The sequence below is a fragment of the Heptranchias perlo genome, chromosome 26, assembly GCF_035084215.1.
Source record: "Heptranchias perlo isolate sHepPer1 chromosome 26, sHepPer1.hap1, whole genome shotgun sequence".
Classification (NCBI taxonomy): domain Eukaryota; kingdom Metazoa; phylum Chordata; class Chondrichthyes; order Hexanchiformes; family Hexanchidae; genus Heptranchias; species Heptranchias perlo.
Window position 1 is genome coordinate 18,169,926 of NC_090350.1, and position 21,485 is coordinate 18,191,410.

General features: G+C 41.9%; 1 protein-coding gene across 1 annotated transcript in view; it reads left to right on the forward strand.

Moving 5' to 3' along the window:
• csmd2 (CUB and Sushi multiple domains 2) overlaps positions 1 to 21,485 on the forward strand; it is a 1,323,345-nt gene that overhangs the window by 1,060,836 nt on the left and 241,024 nt on the right. The window contains exons 26-27 of the mRNA XM_068006939.1: positions 1,150 to 1,352; positions 11,276 to 11,467. Coding sequence (XP_067863040.1) covers positions 1,150 to 1,352; positions 11,276 to 11,467 — 395 coding nt within the window. The remainder of the gene's footprint in view (positions 1 to 1,149; positions 1,353 to 11,275; positions 11,468 to 21,485) is intronic.

Genomic DNA, 21,485 nt, shown 5'->3' on the forward strand with positions numbered 1-21,485 from the left:
TCTGCCTAATCATATTATGATTTTCTAAGTGCCCTGTTACCACTTCCTTAATAATGGATTCTAGCATTTTCCCGATGACTGATATCAGGCTAACCAGCTTGTAGTTCCCTGTTTTCTCTCTCCCTCCTTCCTTGAATAGCGGGGTTATATTTGTTACCTTCCAACCCATGGGGACCGTTCCAGAATCTAGGAAGATTACAATCAATGCATCCATTATCTCTGCAGCCACTTCTTTTAGAATCCCAGAATCTAGGCCATCAGGTCTAGGGGATTTGTTGGCTTTTAGTCCCATTAATTTCTCCAGTACTTTTTCTTTACTAATATTAATTACTTTAAGTTCCTCACTCTCATTAGATCCGTGGTTCCCCACTATTTCTGGTATGTTTATTGTGTCTTCTACTGTGAAGACAGATACAAAATATTTGTTTAATATCTCTGCCATTTCCTTATTGCCCATTATAATTTCTCCTGTCTCAGCCTCTAAGGGACCCACATTTACTTTTGCTACTCTCTTCCTTTTTGCACACCTGTAGAAGCTCTTACAATCTGTTTTTAGATCTCTTGCTAGTTTACTCTCATTCTATTTTCACCTCTTTGATCAACTTTTTGGTCATTGTTTGCTGGTTTCTAAAACTCTCCCAATCCTCAGGCTTACTACTTTTCTTGGCCACATTATAAGCCTCTTTTAATCTAATAATATCCTTAACTTCTTTAGTTACCCACGGATGGATCACTTTTTCCACAGAGTTTTTATTCCTCAATGGAATGTATATTCGTTGAGAATTAAGAAATATTTCTTGAAATGTTCGCCATTGCTTACCTACCTTTAATCTAATTTCCCAATCAACCTTAGCGCCTTAGCCAACTTGCTCCTCATACCTATGCAATTGGCTTTGTTTAATTTTAAGACTTCAGTTTTGGACTTAAGTACGTCACTCTCGAACTCAATGTGAAATTCTATCATATTATGGTCACTCTTCCCCAGAGGATCCTTTAATATGAGATTGAATAAATATACAATTGAAGATTGCTAAATAACAAAAGCCAGGGCAACATTTTGTACCCCCACATGTGTGTAGCATAGTTTTTTTTAAAAAAAACAAATCCCCTAATTTTATGCATAATTTCCCTTTTTGTTTCTTCTTTTAGCGTCCACTTCCTAGTTTTCCACACGGAAGCTATTCATGATGTCCTGAAGATTTGGGATGGACCGCTGGAGAGTGGCATTCTTCTGAGGGAGCTGAGCGGCTCCACGCTGCCCCCCAATATCCACAGCACTTTCAACTCCATCACCCTCCAGTTCGACACAGACTTCTTCACCAGCAAGCAGGGCTTCGCCATTCAGTTCTCAAGTACGTATCAATTTACTGAGGTCATCAAGAACATCACGGGGTGCAGTGGTTCCTATTCTGGGCACAGTGGAAATATTGTCTGGAATATTGTTAAGCAGAACTTACATCAATAAAGAATGAAATTTAAGTCCATGGTAAGGTAAATTGTAAATGCTATGTGAAAGGAGCAGGCTTCATGGCTCAAATGGCCTTTTCAGATTTAATATGATATATGTTCTTATTATCTCAAATTTTTCAATAGATGTTAGGGCCCTTTAAACGACCTTTTTTTTCCCCGAAAGTCCCTTCACTTGAAATTAGTTTTCAGGCACAGTGCTCCCTAATTGTGAATAAAAGCACGTTAATATTTCAATTGGAAATGTGAATTTTAAACGCGTCTCTTTCTAAGTCTGCAAATTACAGCCTGATTAGATTGGTGTTTTCTGTTTAATTCAATAAACATAATAACCAGGTTGATTCAGATTAACTACCTTCATTTCATTGTTTTATGGGAAGTAAGAAATTTACCACTGCAGCTGTTTATAAAAAGCACTGTTGACTCTTCAAAGCAGCATTGATTTGCCAAACAATTACAGCAGCTCATATTTTATTTAGCACTCTATAGCATATGTTTTATGTAGCTTCAGACTATTTAGTTGTGCACAAATTTGTTTCTGACACTTCGAGCAGTCATTAACATTTGCTCCCTAGTTCTAGTTCATGAACGTAAGGAACATGAAGGCCTCTTGTCCCATTGAAGCACATCCCTCCCATTCACGGACTCTCCCATCTTGGCATCCAACAGAATTTTGAATTTCCTTGCTCTACCTGCCAGATTCTTCCACAGATTTATACTGTTTAGGTGAAGAATTTCTTCCTGATATCTCTTTTCAATATAATTTTCACCAAAATTTAAACTGAAGGCCTCTGAGGACAGTGTGGATGAAACAAACTTCCCTCTGTACGGTATGAAAAATGATGTGTTCGTTTTTAACACGAGTTTGATAATTGGAAAAGGAACGTGGAACGCCAAATGAGCAAATTCAGGTTTGAATCTCAATCTTGACCAATCTGCAGGATCTGGGGAATGGACCAACTGTGAGAGTTCAAAGTATGTGGCCTTCCTCAATCTTCAACATCCCTCACTCCCTCACACTTGCTCTCACATGCACTTAGGCCTCATTTGTAAGTACTTTCGGCACTCTTACCTCTGAGTCAGAAGGTTGTAAATTCAAACCTCACTCTTGGATTTGAGTGTGTAATTGAAGCTAACACTGCAGTACAGTACTGAGAAACTGCTGCTTAGTTAGAGCCGCTGTCCTTCAGATGGGACATTAATCCCCATTTTGCTTACTCCAGAGATTCAGGTGGATGTTGAGTTCTTGTGGTGCTCTGTTCAACATTTCACCCGCAACCAACACCACCCGAAACAAATTAACTGGTCATTCATGACATCCTGTTTGTAGGATCATACTGGCCCAACATTACAACAATCACTACTTTTAAAAGTAATTCACTGTTTATGAAGTACTTTGGGATGTTTCTGTGAGACATGATGAGGTGCTTTATAAATAAAAAGTCTTTTTTACATGCACACATGCTCCCTCACAAGATTACCATCACGTATTACTATTTCTATAGTAATTTTACTTCACGAAAGAGGAGTTTACCATTTTTTAATACAATTCTAAGAATTAAGTAGCCATTTCCCACCCACTTGCACCTGCTCCAAGTCTCCAAGATCTCCCTCCTGCATGATCTGTAAATCTGTAATCTCTTGACTGCTCTCACACTCTGACTCTGCTGTTATCTATTGCTTGCCCAAAATTCATTTATTTTCTTTTTATCTTGGAGACCTCTGAACATCTCCACCCCTCTGAGATCACTGTGTCCTTCACATGTCTGAGATCCCTGTGTCCTCCAGACTTCCAAGATTCCTGTGTCTTTCACACTTCCAGGATCCTTATTTTTGACATCTCCGAGATCCCAGCACCTTTCACGCCTCTCGGCTGTCTCAGTACTCTAAGCCTCCAAGTAAACTGCACCCTCCTTGTTTCTATGCTCTGAAATCCTTCCACTCTCCATTTTTCTGCACTGTCTATATTGTTGCAGCTCTAAGATCCCAACACTGAAATTTCAGTCGCAGTCTCAGAGGTCCCTGAACTTACCACACCTCTGAGATCCATAAGTTCTTCATATCTCCAACATCGCTGCATTTAATGGGAGTGAATTTGGGCCGATTATTGCCCGTTTTTCAGGCGCTACGCGGCCAACTAAGCTTCGAAAATGGGGTCCGAGATGCGTGCGCACACTTCCGACAGGAAGTGCGCAGGGTGCCATCTTGGTAAACGGGTTTGTGTGAGCGTTCCCAACAATGGCCGGCAGCATGCAGAATCGGGAGATTAGGACACGAAGTGTGCAACACTGATTTAAAGGGACTTCTGCTCTTTTGGAACTCCACACTCCATCCAATGCGCTGACTTAACATTGCACAGCTGAACATGACTTAAAGAGTATGAAGGACACACCCCCCACCAACGGTATTTAAAGGGATAATGCAGGAGTTACAAGTTAGTTGCTGGATTATTTCTTCTGGCTGCTGGCGCATTTGTACTTGTTTTTGGAGGTTTCCTATAACTTGGATAAAGCTTTAATACTCTACAGGGAGTAGGCTGGCTGGCTGACAGGCAACAGCAAGGGCACTGACAGAGTGGCAGGTGTGGGAGCAGGAATGCTGTTATCCTGAGAGGGGATAATCCATGGAATCACTGCCACTTTCTGCCTCCAATTATGGGCCACCTTCTCCTGCAAGAAAGAGGGAAGTGTGTCAGTGAGTGTCCTGCAAGATGTTTTGGTGACATGGCTGTCATAGTCGAATAGCTACCAGTGTGTATGAACTGTGAGTTATGGGTGTGAGGCTCGCAACAGTGCTGAGTGTGTGAGGGTGAGATAAAGCATATGGTTTGTCTGGTTGAGTACTCATTGAAAGAGATTGTTGGTAGGTGGGTGATGGCAGTGTAGTGAATTGAGCAGTGGATGAGGGTAGTGGTATAGGTGGTACGATATGCCACTTGAAGCTTGAACTTACTCACCTTGACAACTCGTGTTAAATCATTAAACTTCTTCCTGCACCGCATTCATGTTCTTGGAGCTATGCTCCTGGTATTTGCCTCCTCCGCTACTTCCTCCCACTGCCTCCTGACCATATGTCTGGAGGGCCTTCAGCCCCCCCTGCGGATACAGGATGCCCCTCCTTTTCTCCACCTCTTGCACCATGGCCTCCTGTGCATCATCAGAGAACTATGGTGCATGCTCTCACCCAGGCTCAGACATTCTTCAAAGTATCACAGTGCAGATTCAGTTTTGAAACAACACCCACCACTTCTTGCAGTCACAATGCACCTCCCCTTTAAGAGGTGCAGACTGACTTTAAGTAGCACTCGCGATATTGGGCCCCCTGTTGATGCTTGAAGCCAATCAACAGCGCAGGCAGTGCTGGCTGCACGCAGCAATCATTTAAAACAGCAGGCAGCACGAACGCAACGTGCTGCCTGCATCACTATGAACGGGCATGGGCCCATTTTCAGAGGTTATCTATTTAACCCCTTATATGTCTGCATGGCTGAGGTGACTGCACTGCCTGTTATTTCCTGTTCCAATTGTCAAAACATCACTAACATTGTAAACAATATACATATACCTCCTCAGTGATTAGTAATATAAGTGTGTGTGTGAATCATTAGACTGTCGGCAGATCCAAGGCAATTTCAAGCTGCCTGGGCTGGCTATTTTCCCAAAAAGGTTTTCAGCTCACACACTGCGTGGCTTGTCTACAGTGCAGTCAGAATTAAGCTTCTATGCATTACAGTTTGGTCTGCACACCTTATGCATGTTGCAGATGTCTCCCATTCAACACACTGTCTGTCATGCTGCGTTTTGGCCTTTAGGCCCTGGTGTATGGTACAAACAAGAGTGTGCACTTAATGATCAACAGCCAAGTCTAAGATTTGATTTCAAGTCTGGAGCCACGAGTTGTCTCTTTTCACTGTAATATTTCTGAAGCAGAGCTTCATTTCATATATAATTATTATTTTATTCAGTGTTTTGGAAGACCTTGCTGAAGAGCTGATAATTATGGTAACGACCTGGTGCTTGAGCAGGATAACCTAATTTTGCAGAGTCTGAATCTGCGAGTAGCAATAATTTAATTTTAATATTCAAATAGAAATATTAACTTATTGTTGTGCAGTAGATTAAAATATAATTAGGTAGAATGTTTTAAATCCTTGTGTATGTTAAAAGTGCTTCAGATTACACAATTGCTAAAATGGTAAATTAATTACTACACTTTTCAGGAAAGCTTTTTCAATATTTGGATGAAAAAAATCAATCATAGTGATCCTATATAATTATTAAAAAGCTGTAGTCTTTGCTTGGGCAATCGAAAGAACTATTAAAGCAAAAGAAGGAGAGAAAATTGAAGAGAATTGAATTTTCCTCACTTACGCTATCACTGCACAATTGATTCCATTCAGTTGAACCTGAATTTGCCTAAGTAAGGCTCGAGGGAAATACGAATGAATAAGCTTAAAATTGAAATGCGTTTAATCTGAATTGAAGCACGTTTTTATGAAAGAACACATTTTCACATTCCGGAATGTTACTGACACTGGAAGAACCATTCATTGTCTTCTGCACATAAAATGAGAGCTGTGATATTGTAAGAGGAGCCCTGTTCTGCCTCATGAGAGCACAGAGCACCTTTCTATTTTATTGGAGCCACCCGGTGTTGCATTTGCTGCAGCTAATATCCATTATCGAGGTAGTCTATATGCTGATAATACATTTTTACAGAGATGTCACAATAGAAAATAAGATACAGAGCAGATCAGGTGATTGCTCAGCCTTTTGTGTGAGAAGCTTCAAAGTATAAACACCACAACCACAGACTGAGCTTTTAATTAAAAAAATATATAGTTGAAAGTTCCTCCTAGTTTTGCATAAAGGCCATTTAACTTTTTTCTTTCTAAATAGTGTTATTTTACTGTGCCTTCCTTTAAAAACCAATATCCATGCCTTAAACGAGGAGCAGACCATAATTTGACAATGTTGTCAATGGTGGAACAGTGATTCGACTACTGAAAAATAAAACCCTACAGGTAATTCTTAAAAAAAAAATTAATACTGTAATAGATGGGGTAGTACTCCTACTACCAAACCAGGGACCCCATATTGAACATGGATGGGTTGAATGGTTTGCAAACGGCCCCAGTTTGGCTGGTTTCTCAGGCAGTGACAAGATGTGAGGCTCGAGTTAGAGACAGGATGGAGGGAAGTGAGTTGGCTGGACGAAGGGGTAGAAGAGATTGACAACCTAATTATTTAAATACAAAATACACATATGGGATGAAGGTTCATTATTCATTTTGTAAAAAGCATAGTTTCTATCACAGTGTATGTGAAAAATGTATTCTAAAAGGTTTTAATTAATGAAAATTACATATCGCACTATAACAGGAAGATGACCAATAGGCAGAGGAACGGCAGAAAGCATGTCAGGGGAACTCAGTGATCTCATGGTCCCAGGAGGAGGGTTTGGAGAATCGGGGCTACATTGTTGTAGCCCTATTGCCAACTCATGCTCCGTGCAAGCCTGGTTCCCCATTGGAAGCGAGAGATTTTGGAATGACCCCTGTAATTGCAGCAAGTACGAGAGATTATAATACCATAGGGCAGGCTGACTATAAAAACGTTATAGACCACATTTAACTACGAGGGTAGGTTAGTGCTCAGATCGCCAGTATTACAATTCCGTTGCTAATAATCTGCCATTTTTAGCTACTTTCCCCCATGTGGAAGTGATGAATAGCTGAAGATGACTCTTGCTGTTTATCACAGACCGAAATTTTCAGTGAAGGTGGGCTCAGGATACTGCAAGTGCACGTCCACTCCTGAATGACGTTCAGCAGTGTTTCCATGGCAGCAAGTGTGCCTGACCCTGAGGGAGAAGAGTCATATTTAATGCTGGACTTTTTAAAAAAAACTCAAATAAATAAATGAATGCCGTCAGAAGCAGTGGGTAATTAACAATTACATTTCTTAAAGATGTTTAACTGTGGCAATCCAATGCTACAGGGCCAATGTATGATGCCATGGAGGGGTTAAAACATGGATTCATGACCACATGGAAAGTTTAGATTTTGCGCACGTTGTCAGGAGATCGAAGTGAGGAGCTACCTGGCAGAGATGAAGGACGCATTGGAGGGAATAGCACTCCAGGTTGCTCTCATACACCTCCTGGCTACAGAGTAGTATCAGCAGAGACTGGGAGAAGTTCATTCTGTTACACTCACAGCTGAGCAATTGTAAAAAAAAAACACCAGTAGAACTAACAAAAAAAATCAGCAGTTGGGGAAGGGAGGATAGGACCCATTTATGAATAAATCTGACATCAGAGTCCTCCTTACATGTTAATCTGTTGAAGAAAATATTGCTGAACTTTTTTTTTAAGAGTTAACTCATCAGGAGAGTTGGTATGGGGAGTAGCTAAGCCAGATTGTGCAGGAGCTGAATCAATAGCAGTAGTTAACTTGGGATCGCTTCAGCAATTTTTGTGTGTTCATTCATCTCCCTCGTTGGAATCACGGAATTCTCCAACCCCATTCACCAGAAAATGTCATTGATATTTGCTGTTGCACCATAAATATTACCCCCCTAATAAAAACAGAATTAGAGAGGGATAAAGAAAAAATATTAAAATTAATTTCTAATTATTTTTAACCAAAGACTAAAAGAAGTCCTGATGGTCACTCAGCCTCTTCAACAAAGAACAATGAAGATTTAGAAGTTATCACTTGGCAGTAATCCAGTCCAGGAGTTCAGGTGACATTCCCAACCACAAGAGTAGTTTATAATAATTCAAATTGAGGCGAAATTACTCTCTTCATATCATTTCTGAGTATCCACTATTTCTTATAGATATACTGTGACAGTTTCATTCCCTTTTGGGGCCAGTTACCTTGTTGATTGTGACTGACGTGATGTGCCATAATGATCAGTGCAGTCAGTATATTTGAGACATGTTGGCATCCTTTTTGAAGGAGAAATGATTGTGGTACATTCACTATAACCTTATTCAAAAATGATCAACAGTTGACCAGGACAAAATCCAGTCATTATACTGTGATTATACCATGATCCTTTTTCAAAGGGACACCATCTCAATCACGATGTATTTAGCAAATCTTTTTAATTTGTTTATAAACAGACAAAGTGATCCAATAAGTGTTGCCTAAGTGCATCAGTGTGTCACTGACTGATGGCATCATCATGAATGGTCAATTTGGCTCTCATTTATCAAACAAACGATGGTTCACAAACATATTTTTGTGAAGACCATGCCCCTTTAAATTAAAAAGTGATATTATTAACAGAAAGGCCTTTTTTAAGCAGCTGTGTTGATAAATTCAAGTAAGTGCTCTCTTTTTCGATGAATGCACAGTAAGTAGAGGAGCTGGGGCATTCTGGATGGCTTCCAGTCCAAACTACGGGTCTGCTTTGTGAATACTGTCCAAATTGCTGCATCACTACAAGTTCAGTCATGCCTGAAGCAGAGAGGAAGCGAAGGAAAGTAATGATTAAACTCACAGTTGTGTGATGAGTGAGACAGCCCCTTTACCAAAAAAAATGGTGTATATAATCATTTGTATTGTGTTCCTGACGATGCTGTGCTTGCAGTAGATATGCCAGCTGTACCTGATTAATTCAAAGACGGACCATGTCTAGTGCTGGTATTCACATCTCTGTGAAACTCAGCCAGCAGGAGTAACAGCTGCAGTCCTCTTCAATAGCGGCTTAAAAATCCACTAGAAACTCAGGCAACATTGGACTTGGGAAGAACCAACCACCATATTAAACTGTGCATGTAGTATAGTAATAACAGATACAGAGTGAGTGTTGGGAAGTATTTCAACCCAATAAAAGAAAGCGTATTAGTTTTTAGTAAAGCACTCCCTTTTAAAGACTGACAGTTTTTTTGCCCTAGTAAAATCTTCTTTGACCACCTTAACCTGACAAAAATTCCTGCCTCTTCTTTCCATGTAGCTTTGAGGCATGTTGGCAGTTGGTAAAGAGACACAGATGATAGGAACAGGCAATATGAGAACCATCAACGAAATAAGTACAGGGAAGTTTGAAGAAATATCCATACATCTATTCAGGCTGTAACACACTTTCAGGGATTAATGACTGTATAAACAGTCATTCAACAGCACCTCCCAAACCCATGACCTCCATCACATAGAAAGATAAGGGCAGCAGGCACATGGGAACACTATCACCTCTAAGTTCCCCTCCACGTCACCCACCATACTGAATTGGACATATATCGCTGTTCCTTCATTGTCGCTGGGTCAAAATCTTGGAACTCCCGAACTAACAGCACCTTCACCACATGGACTGCAGTGGTTCACGAAGGCAGCCCACCACCACGTTCTCAAGGGCAGCTAGGGATGGGTAAGAAATGCTGACCTTGTCAGCGACGCCCCATCCCAAGAATAAGAACATAAGAACTAGGAGCAGGAGTAGGCCATGCGGTCCCTCAAGCCTGCTCCGCTGTTCAATAAGATTATGGCCAATCTTCGACCTCAAATCCACTTTCCTGCCATAAACCCATATTCCTTGATTCCCTTAGTGTCCAAATATCCAGCGATCTCAGTCTTGAATACACTCAATAACTGAACATCCACAGCCCTCTCGGGTAGAGAATTCCAAACATTCACAACCCTCTGAGTGAAGAAACTTTTCCCCATCTAAGACCAAAATGGCTGCCACCTTATCTTGAGACTATGACCCCTAGTTCTGGACTCTCCAGTCTGGAGAAACAGCCTCTCAGTATCTACCCTGTCAAGCCCTCTAAGAATTTTATATGTTTTAATGAGATCACCTCTCATTCTTCCAAGCTCCAGAGAATATGGGGCCATTCTACTCATTCTCTCCTCAAAGGATAACCCTTTCTTCCCAGGAATCAATCTAGTGAACCTATGTTGCACCCCCTCTAAGGCAAGTATATCCTTCCATAGGTAAGAAGACCAAAACTGCACACAGTACTCCAGGTGTGCTCTCACCAGAGCCCTATATAATTGCAGCAAGACCTCCTTACTCTTATATTCCAACCCCCTTGCAATTAAGGCTAACATACCATTTGTCTTCCTAATAGCTTGCTGAACCCACATGCTAACTTTCTGTGATTTAGGAACATAGGAACAGGAGTAGGCCATTCAGCCCCTCGTGCCTGCTCCGCCATTTGATAAGATCATGGCTGATCTGTGATCTAACTCCATATACCTGCCTTTGGCCCATATCCCTTAATACCTTTGGTTGCCAAAAAGCTATCTATCTCAGATTTAAATTTAGCAATTGAGCTAGTATCAATTGCCATTTGCGGAAGAGAGTTCCAAACTTCTTCAACCCTTTGTGTGTAGAAATGTTTTCTAATCTCGCTCCTGAAAGGTCTGGCTCTTTGTGTACAAGGACACCCAAATCTATCTGAATAAATAAAAAGTAACCCTTTGGGCTTCACTCTGTTATGTGGACCCCTCTAGTCTTGTGAAACTCACCTAAGCCAAATGCTATTGTCTCTCCAATATAGGCGAGATGCTGTTTTTTTATGTTAATATCAAATTGCAATTAAAAATGTGTTCAACCCCATTGTGAACCACAGGGGATTTTAACACCTCAGGGTATCACAATACAGCAGCAGCCAAAGTGCTCCCACACATCCTGATACAGTAAAATCTGTTATCAAGCTCAATGGCCAAAGTGTGCGCGTGCTAAGGTGTTAAGGCAGGCATTTTGTAATTAGCAGTAGTGTCGGCTAAACAGCATCGACAATAAGTTTGAAATTATTTTGGCCTCGACCTTTAACCATTGCAAAACTATTGTAGTTTCCACAGCTACTTCATGTAATGACCCTGGGGTTCCTCAGAATGGCAGTCGGAGTGGAGACAGCAGGGAGGCTGACGATTCAGTCGTATTTCAGTGTGACCCTGGATATGCCCTACAAGGAGCAGCTACCATCACGTGTGTCCAGATTGACAATAGATTCTTCTGGCAGCCTGATCCGCCCACATGCATAGGTATTGATTTTTCTCTTTTTAAGCGGATGCTATGCTTTTCAGATGGTTGGTAGAATTTGTTTTTAACCACAGTATCTGAAACTGATTACTGAAAAAGAGCATGATATAACAAGACAGAAGTTCTTTTTAAAGCTAATACTGTATTTCAGCAAACTGGTTCATTTTCATTTTTAAGAGATTTACCTAATAAATTTAAATGATCTGGATAAAAATTAGCACACATATCTTAAAGGGGACACCACCCTCCTAAGAAAAATGTGCCTATTAGCTGATTGTTCTTATCAAGCAAACTGTGTAATATATATAATGAACAAATCAAATTCTTGAGCTCTTTAAGCTTGTTAATAGTGTCCTCATTAAGTTGCATGTACCGAATTGAGATTGAAATAGAAAATAACCTATCGCCCTCTTTCTGTAATTATTTCCTGACTTCTGTCCCATTCTCCCACTGTTTCTGGATTATATTTCTAATCCACCTCACCTCTACCTCTGGTGTGTAGTTGATGGGAATTCACACTTTTCCCCTTTGCCTGTCGGCTGGGAGTCAGCTGGAGTTTCTTTACCCAAGGGAGTTGTTTGCCAAGCCTATTTGTTTTATTTTTATGCCAGCATTACCTTTGGCCTTATTAATTTGTTTAACTACACTAGCTAATAAATATAATTAGTCGCATTCTTAAATCCAGTGTTCTGAAATTAAGAATCTTTCAGATTCACAACAATAAGTACAGATGAGATGGGCCGTTCAGTCCATCTAGTTCATTCTTCCATCGAAGCTCCTTATTCCCCTCCATTCAATAGCATTTAGCTTTAACATCTTGAATGGTTTGGGTTTTGGCTTCCATAGCCATACCTGGACAACTGTTCAGGGTATTAATCACTCTTTGTGTATCTGGTATTTTAATGGAAGTATTTACCCATTTCAGAGTAATTCCACTGTTAAAATAGTGACAAAGAATTTCATATGAAGGCGTTGAGTGTTCATACGCTAATATTCAAAGAGCCCGGTTTTAAAGCATGTGTCCAATTAGTTGAGTGATGATTGTCCCAAGTGCCCTTGACACTTGTAAATATGGTATAACCTACTTATGAAATGTGCTGGTGACACCTCACAGAACATTAATACTGATGCACCGGCTTATTAAACTCAAAGGCTATTCAGTTTGGATATGCTGCATCCTTTCATTCATGTCCAATTTGAATGTCAACAATTTATTGGCCACTTAGTTGAATCTTTCACAAGTTGGTGGTGTCTGGCAAATATTAATCAGCAAGTGGAAAATAAGAGGAGGCGGATTCCTCAGCCACTATTGAATTCTCTTCACACCAGCAGTGCATGTACAAATGTGGATGCAAAGAAGAGGAGAATGGATTTTCTGAGGCACCTTTAACTTCATTGAGGTGGTCCAAAGATGTATGAATTTTAAAAAACCACGAGCGATTGAGTAATTTATAGATCCCAGATAAATAATTCTTCTTTTCAACTGTACCAAGCAGTAACATGCTGGGCAGGAACAAACTAGATAAAAAGCCCACCAAGATTCTACGGAACAGAGAGCCACTTGAGAATTTGGATGCAACCTGAAAGTACTCCTGTGAATTGTATTGTACAATTCAGAAGATACTGCAATCTGGCCCATTTGGACCAGATTTTTTTCTCAAATTCTTTTTGTTACCAGCTCTTTGCTTTTAATCAAAAAGTAAAGCACCATAAATTTCTGATTCCTGTGTTTGTTGTTTTTTTATGATCATCTTGATTCAGAAGTTCCTATACCATGCAGCTAGTCATTTATGAATAATGTACAATGTTGAAGCTAAGATTTATATCCTTCGCTGATTTTCAATTTCTTCAGCTAAATGCACCCAAGCTGTTTGGCAAGATCCCGAGTTTCTGTTTGTCAATTAAAGGGGCAAAATTTTCATGAAAAAGCATTTATTTACATAAATCCATGATTAAATTCTCATTGAATCATATTGTTACATTACTTGGGTTAGATCAGGACAAAATCATGTTGAGACTTTTTTCTCTCCCTCAACTAAAAATGCCTGAACTTGAACAGTGCATCGTGAATTGCGCTGAAGTACAAGTGAACTGCTTCAAGAAAATAAAAAATATATATCAAACAAGATTGTTCCTTTAATCAGTAGTAAATTCTCCTTTAAAGGGGAAGATACTCTGTACAGTAGTGTTTAATTTTATACTACCACCCCATCTTCAACCTCCCTTTCCTCTCCAAAGACCTTGAACATATTGTTGCCTCCCAAATCCATGCCTGTCTCTCCTGCAACTCCCTGTTTGAATCCCTCTAATCGGGTTTCTGCCCCTTCCACAGCACCAAAACGGCCCGAACCAAAGTCATGAATGGGATTCTCTGTTACTGAGACTGTGGTCATTATCTTTTTCCGTCCTCTATGCAGGCTTTGATATGGTCGGTCACATCACCCTCCTCCAATGCCTCACCTTCAATGGCCAGTCTTATCTATCCGATCTTAGGCAAAGCATCTCTACCAATGGCTTCTCTTCCCACTTCACAGTGTCATCTTGGGAGTACTCCAGTCATCCATCCTTGGCCCCCTTCTCTTCCTCATCCAGCTGCTGTGTTTTGGCAACATCATTTGCAAATATGGAATTAGATTCCACATGTATGCTGAAGACACCCTGCTCTTATCTCTCCACCACCTTTCTCCACCCTCCACTGCCTCTGTGTGGTCACACTTGGCTAATTTCCAGTTGTGGAAAAGTTGCAATTTCCTCCAACTAAACACAAGCCATTATCTTCAGCTCACAAGGCTCGAACCACAAGCTCTGTACCTGGCCATTGAATCCACCTCCCTCCACAGCTACTGTCTTAGGCTGAACCAAACTATTTTTAACCTTGTGTCCTATTCGACCCTTAGCTGAACTTCCGACCCCATATCCGCTCAATCACAATGACTGCCTACTTCCACCTCTATAACAACCATCTCCACTCCGTCTTAGTCCATCTGCCACTAAAATTTTAAAATTCTCATCCTTGTGTTTAAATCCTTCCATAGCTTTGTCCCTCCCTATCTCTGTAACCTCTTTCATCCCACCATCGTCAGCCATGCTTTCACCCACCTCAGCCCATGCTCTGGAATCTCTCTGTAAACCCTCTCTTCCTCCCACCTCCATTCTCTCCTTGTAAAAGTGTCCTTGAAATCCACTTCTTTGACCAAGCTTTTAATCATATCTCTGACTATCTCCTTCTTTGACTTGGTGTCCATTTAATACCCTTATGCTTCCGTGAAGCACCTTGGGATGTTTTTCTATCTTAAAGGCACTGTATAAATACAAGTTGTTGTTGTAAAGGCCTCCCCCTCTTTAAAAGGGCATTGTGTTACAATATTATAGAGACCTGACATTTAGGTCATGTGGAGTTACCTTAGAATGGGTTTAGCTAACATCACACTTGGAAATTGACAACTCTTGGTTCACGTTGATTGAGCAACAGCATTTTTTTTGCTCCTGTCTGTCAATCAGTTAGCCATTAAAAATCTCTGCATAAACTGAGTGCACAGCAGTATTCATACCATTAATGTTGGTGTCAGTACAAACTTGAATTCTCAGTTACAAAATTAGAGTTCTGGACTTAATTTTAAGGAATGAAACTGGGCAGTTGGAAGGAGTATCAATGGGAGAGTATTTTGCTGGTCCTGATCACAATTCAGTTAGATTAAGTATAGTTATGGAAAAGGACAAAGATAGAACAGAAGTAAAAGTTCTCAATTGGGGAAAGGCCAATTTTACTAAGCTGAGAAGTGATTCAACAAAAGTTGCCTGGAAACAGCTACTTGAAGGTAAATTAGTGTCAGAGCAGTGGGAGGCGTTCAAGAGAGAAATAGTGAGGGTTCCGAACAAACATGTTCCCACATCGAATCGAGAGCCCCCTGGATGACCAGGAGCATAGAGGGTAAAGTATGGCAAAAAAGGGAAGCTTATGTCAGATACTGAGAGCTCAATACTGCAGAAAGCCGAGAGCAGTATGGAAAGTGCAGGAGTGAAATTAAAAAGGAAATTAGGAAAGCAAAGAGAGGGCATAAAAAAATATTGGCAAGTAAAATCAAGGAAACCCAAAGATGCTCTTTACGTATTTATAAAACAACAGAATAACTAAGGAAAGAGTAGGGCCTATTGGAAACCAAATAGGTAACCTATTATTGTGGAGGCAAAAGATGTGGGTATTGTTCTTAATGAATACTTTCTTCCTACCAAAATGTATCACTTCACACTTCTCTACATTAAATTTCATCTGCCATGTTTCTGCCCATTTCACCAGTCTGTTTATGTCCTCCTGAAGTTTGTTATTATCTGTCACATTGTTCACCACATTTCCGAGTTTCATGTCATCTGCAAACTTTGAAATTATACCCTCTACCCCCAAGTCCAGGTCATTAATATGTGTCAAAAAGATCAGTGGTCCGAATACTGACCTTTGGAGAACACCACTGTATACTTCCCTCCAGTCTGAAAAACAACCGTTCACTGCTACTCTCTGCTTTCTGTCCCTTACCCAATTTGTGTCCACACTGCCACTATCTCTTTAATCCCATGGGCTTTAATTTTGCTAACATGTCTATTATGTGGTACTTTATCAAATGCCTTTTGAAAGTCCATGTCCACAATATCAACTGCACGACCCTCATCAACCCTCTCCCTTACTTCATCAAAGAACTCAATCAAGTTAGTCAAACATTAACTTTGCCTCAATTTTCATGGAAGTGCATGAATACTTGTTCTTCAAGGAAAACTATGAGGAAAAAATCTTAAAAATATGTTGCAAAAATGTACATAAATCCTTCTGCGTTTTTTTTTATTCGTTCATGGGATGTGGGCGTCGCTGGCGAGGCCAGCATTTATTGCCCATCCCTAATTGCCCTTGAGAAAGTGGTGGTGAGCCGCCTTCCTGAACCGCTGCAGTCCGTGTGATGAAGGTTCTCCCACATTGCTGTAGGGAGTTCCAGGATTTTGACCCATCGATGATGAAGGAACGACGATATATTTCCAAGTCGGGATGGTGTGTGACTTGGAGGGGAACGTGCAGGTGGTGTTGTTCCCATGTGCCTGCTGCCCTTGTCCTTCTAGGTGGTAGAGGTCGCGGGTTTGGGAGTTGCTGTCGAAGAAGCCTTGGCAAGTTGCTGCAGTGCATCCTGTGGATGGTACACACTGCAGCCACAGTGCGCCAGTGGTGAAGGGAGTGAACGTTCAGGGTGGTGGATGGGGTGCCAATCAAGCGGGCTGCTTTGTCCTGGACAGTGTCAAGCTTCTTGAGTGTTGTTGGAGCTGAACTCATCCAGGCAAGTAGAGAGTATTCCATCACACTCCTGACTTGAGCCTTGTAGATGGTGGAAAGACTTTGGGGAGTTAAGAGGTGAGTCACTCGCCGCAGAATACCCAGCCTCTGACCTGCTCTTGTAGCCACAGTATTTATATGGCTGGTCCAGTTAAGTTTCTGGTCAATGGTAACCCCCAGGATGTTGATGGTGAGGATTCGGCGATGGTAATGCTGTTGAATGTCAAAGGGAGGTGGTTGGACTCTCTCTTGTTGGAGATGGTCATTGCCTGGCACTTGTCTGGCGCGAAATTTACTTGCCGTTTATCAGCCCCAAGCCTGGATGTTGTCCAGGTCTTGCTGCATGCGGGCTCGGACTGCTTCATTATCTGAGGGATTGCGAATGGAATTGAACACTGTGCAATCATCAGTGAACATCCCCATTTCTGACCTTATGATGGAGGGAAGGTCATTGATGAAGCAGCTGAAGATGGTTGGGCCGAGGACACTGCCCAGAAGAACTCCAGCAGCAATGTCCTGGGGCTGAGATGATTGGCCTCCAACAACCACTACCATCTTCCTTTGTGCTAGGTTTCACTCCAGCCACTGGAGAGTTTTCCCCCTGATTCCCACTGACTTCAATTTTACTAGGGCTCCTTGGTGCCACACTCAGTTAAATGCTGCTTTGATGTCAAGGGCAGTCACTCTCACCTCACCTCTGGTATTCAGCTCTTTTGTCCATGTTTGGACCAAGGCTGTAATGAGGTCTAGAGCCGAGTGGTCCTGGAGAACCCAAACTGAGCATCGGTGAGCAGGTTATTGGTGAGTAAGTGCCACTTGATAGCACTGTCGACGACACCTTCCATCACTTTGCTGATGATTGAGAGTAGGCTGATGGGGCGGTAATTGGCCGGATTGGATTTGTCCTGCTTTTCAGGGACAGGACAGACCTGGGCAATTTTCCACCTTGTCGGGTAGATGCAAATGTTGTAACTGCACTGGAACAGTTTGGCTAGAGGCACGGCTAGTTCTTGAGCACAAGTCTTCAGCACTGAAGCCGGGATAACCTTTGCTGTACCAAGTGCACTCAGCCGTATCTTGATATCACATGGAGTGAATCGAATTGGCTGAAGACTGGCTTCTGTGATGGTGGGGATATCGGGAGGAGGCTGAGATGGATCGTCCATTCGGCACTTCTGGCTGAAGATGGTTGCAAGCGCTTCAGCCTTGTCTTTTGCACTCACGTGCTGGACTCTCCCATCATTGAGGATGGGGATGTTCACGGAGCCTCCTCCTCCCCCCGTTAGTTTTTTAATTGTCTACCACCATTCATGACTCGATGTGGCAGGACTGCAGAGCTTTCATCTGATCTGTTGGTTGTGGAATCGCTTAGCTCTGTCTATAGCATGTTGCTTCTGCTGTTTAGCATGCATGTAGTCCTGAGTTGTAGCTTCACCAGGTTGGCACCTCATTTTTAGCTACGCTTGGTGCTGCTCCTGGCATGCTCTTCTACACTCCTCATTGAACCAGGGTTGATCCCCTGGCTTGTTGGTAATGGTGAAGTGAGGAATATGCCGGGCCATGAGGTTATAGATTGTGCTGAAATACAATTCTGCTGCTGCTGATGGCCCACAGCACCTCATGGATGCCCAGTTTTGAGCTGCTGGATCTGTTCTGAATCTATCCCATTTAGCACGGTGGTAGTGCCACACAACACGTTGGATGGTGTCCTCGGTACGAAGACGGGACTTCGTCTCCACGAGGACTGTGCGGTGGTCACTCCTACCAATACTGTCATGGACAGATGCATTTGCGACAGGTAGATTGGTGAGGATGAGGTCAAGTAGGTTTTTCCCTCGTGTTGGTTCGCTCACCACCTGACGTAGGCCCAGTCTGGCAGCTGTGCCCTTCAGGACTCGGCCAGCTAGGATGGTTGTGGTGCTACCGAGCCAGTCTTGGTGATGGGTATTGAAGTCCCCCATCCAGAGTACATTCTGTGCCCTTGCTACCCTCAGTGCTTCCTCCAAGTGGTGTTCAACATGGAGCGCGGTAGGTGGTAATCAGCAGGAGATTTCCTTGCCCATGTTTGACCTGATACCATGAGATTTCATGGGGTCCAGAGTCAATGTTGAGGACTCCCAGGGCCACTCCCTCCTGACTGTATATCACTGTACCGCCACCTCTGGTGGGTCTGTCCTGCCGGTGGGACAGGACATACCCAGGGATGGTGATGGAAGAGTCTGGGACATTGGCTGAAAGGTATGATTCTGTGAGTATGGCTATGTCAGGCTGTTGCTTGACTAGTCTGTGGGCCAGCTCTCCCAATTTTGGCACAAGTCCCCAGATGTTACTGAGGAGGACTTTGCAGGGTCAACTGGGCTTGGTTTCCCTTTGTCGTATCCAGTGCCTTGTGGTTCGATGCCGGGTTGTCCGTCGGTTTTATTCTTATTATGACTGTTTTTAGCGAGATTGTCCAACTGAGTGGCTTGCTGGGCCATTGTGGGTCTGGAGCCACATGTAGGCCAGACCGGGTAAGGATGGCAGGTTTCCCTCCCTTAAGGACATTAGTGAACCAGATGGGTTTTCATGACAATCCTGTAGTTTCATGGCCACTATTATTGATACTAGTTTTTTTTAAATTCCAGATTTTATTTCATTAATTTAATATAAGTTCCCCAACTGCCGTGGTGGGATTTGAACTCATGACTCTGGATTATTAGTCCAGGCCTCTGGATTATTAGTCCATTAACATAACCACTATGCTACTTCTGCAAGTCATGCTATTAAATTAAACCACAATATTTGAAGTACAAAATCAATCTCAAACATTCCTCTGCTCAACACTGGAAGTAACCATTTTGTCAACAATTGGCATGGAGATTCTTTTTCAACAACATCACTAGCTCTCCCAGTGATAGAGTTGGTAAATTACTTGACCATTGTAAAACCGAAGGTCTGTTGTTCTTTGTTCTGTGTTGAGTTAGCTGTTCTCTACCGGATTGTCGGTAGAATTGCTACAATTGATCTCAGTGCCCTGGATTAGGGAGGAGGGAGGAAACCAACCCGAGTTTTCACTCTTGATCTCGGTTCAGTGGCTCTTGCTGGAAAGAACGCATGAGAGGATGTCAGGATCAGGCATGACTAGATGATTTTGTAAAGATATCAAAAATAGCTATCGTTAAAGAAAGGGTAAGGCTTATTTGCCAAAAAAGGAAATCTTCTCTTGGAGGTTGAAGGAATAGCAGAAATAATAAATGAGTAATTGCCCCAGTTTTCATAAAGTGTATGAATGAAAGACTCCAGTGCACCATATGCCATAATTATAGGGGAATTGTTAATCCCATGTCCTGCTATTCCACTCATGGCACTCATAAGGGTCCAGGTTTTCTTTCATTGGAGACTTGGTCTGGAGTTGAGCACAAGACTAAAATGTTGGTTAAAAGCATGAACCATAACATGCCAATGTGGGAAGAATGGATGAGCTGTATCATGTCCTTTCTCACTGCTTTTGGGATGACTCCTCACCTTCCCCCAAACAGGATGTCTGGCTGGATATTAATTTCATTTATAAAATAAAAGAATGGAATCACTGAGCTGGCCGCTGTTCCTTGCTGAGTGGCCAATCATTCAAGATAAGTTCTTCAGAATTTGAATCCTTTCATTTCTTGCATTATGTGACTCAATATCGCACAGCCAAGGCTCGACAGTAGACAGGTTTTCTATCATCTTGACTGCTACTGACTTTTTCAGTAGCTTGTCCTTGGAACTAAAGAACAAATATGTCCTGTTTAAGGTATCGGCAAACTGCATCTGTTTTCCTGACTGATAAACAACCTATATGTCGTTTAGCTGAAGTCTCATTAACATCCTTTATAGCTTTTTTGGAGTGTTATGAAGTGGTTTCTTCTTTTTTAACACTCATTTCGAAGGGCCTGTGATCTGTCTGTACAGTCACTGGCCTGCCATAAGTATATTGATGAAATCCCCTGAGCCCAAATACTACTACTAGTCGTTCTATTTCAATCTGGGCATAACTGAGTCTCGTTATCTATAAGTGCTGTACATGCACTGACTGCCCATATGTGTGAGTGCTGCTTTGCGACCTGTTTCTGAGATATTCACTTGCAATGGGATCTTCCTGTAGATTGTCGAACATCAATACGAGTTCGGCTGCTGCCAGATGCTTGTCTTGGTCAGTTCTTGGTTGTGGGTTTTGAGCCAACATCATTCTGCATCTTGAAGTGTTACTTGGTTCAGTGGTTCACACAAATCACTGAGCTTCACAAAAATGTAGGTGGATATAAGTAACAAGCTCGATGCATCTTTGGAATCCTGTAACATTTGTGGGCTTCAGTATCTCCGAAACTGTCCTGGATCTGGTTTCAGACCTTGATCTGTAATCAGTGTCACAAGAATGGAATTTCTGAGTCTTGTTAACTTTGAATTTTAGATTTTGTCCATAGCAACTTTCCAAGAAATCCCTGAGCTTTCCATTATGATTGCTAGAGGATTCTTCAACTGTGACACCACCATGATACTTCAGTATTGTATTTGTGATAGATTTCACATCTTGCTTGATTTTGGCTGTGCTGAAATTCTTCTGATATGCTCGGTATAGCAAAGGGCATATGCAGTCATCCTTATCTGTCATATGGAGTTTTGAACATGGAAGAATGGAATGCTTTTCATCCAGAATTAAATGCATCCATTTTTTACACTGCAAAACACTG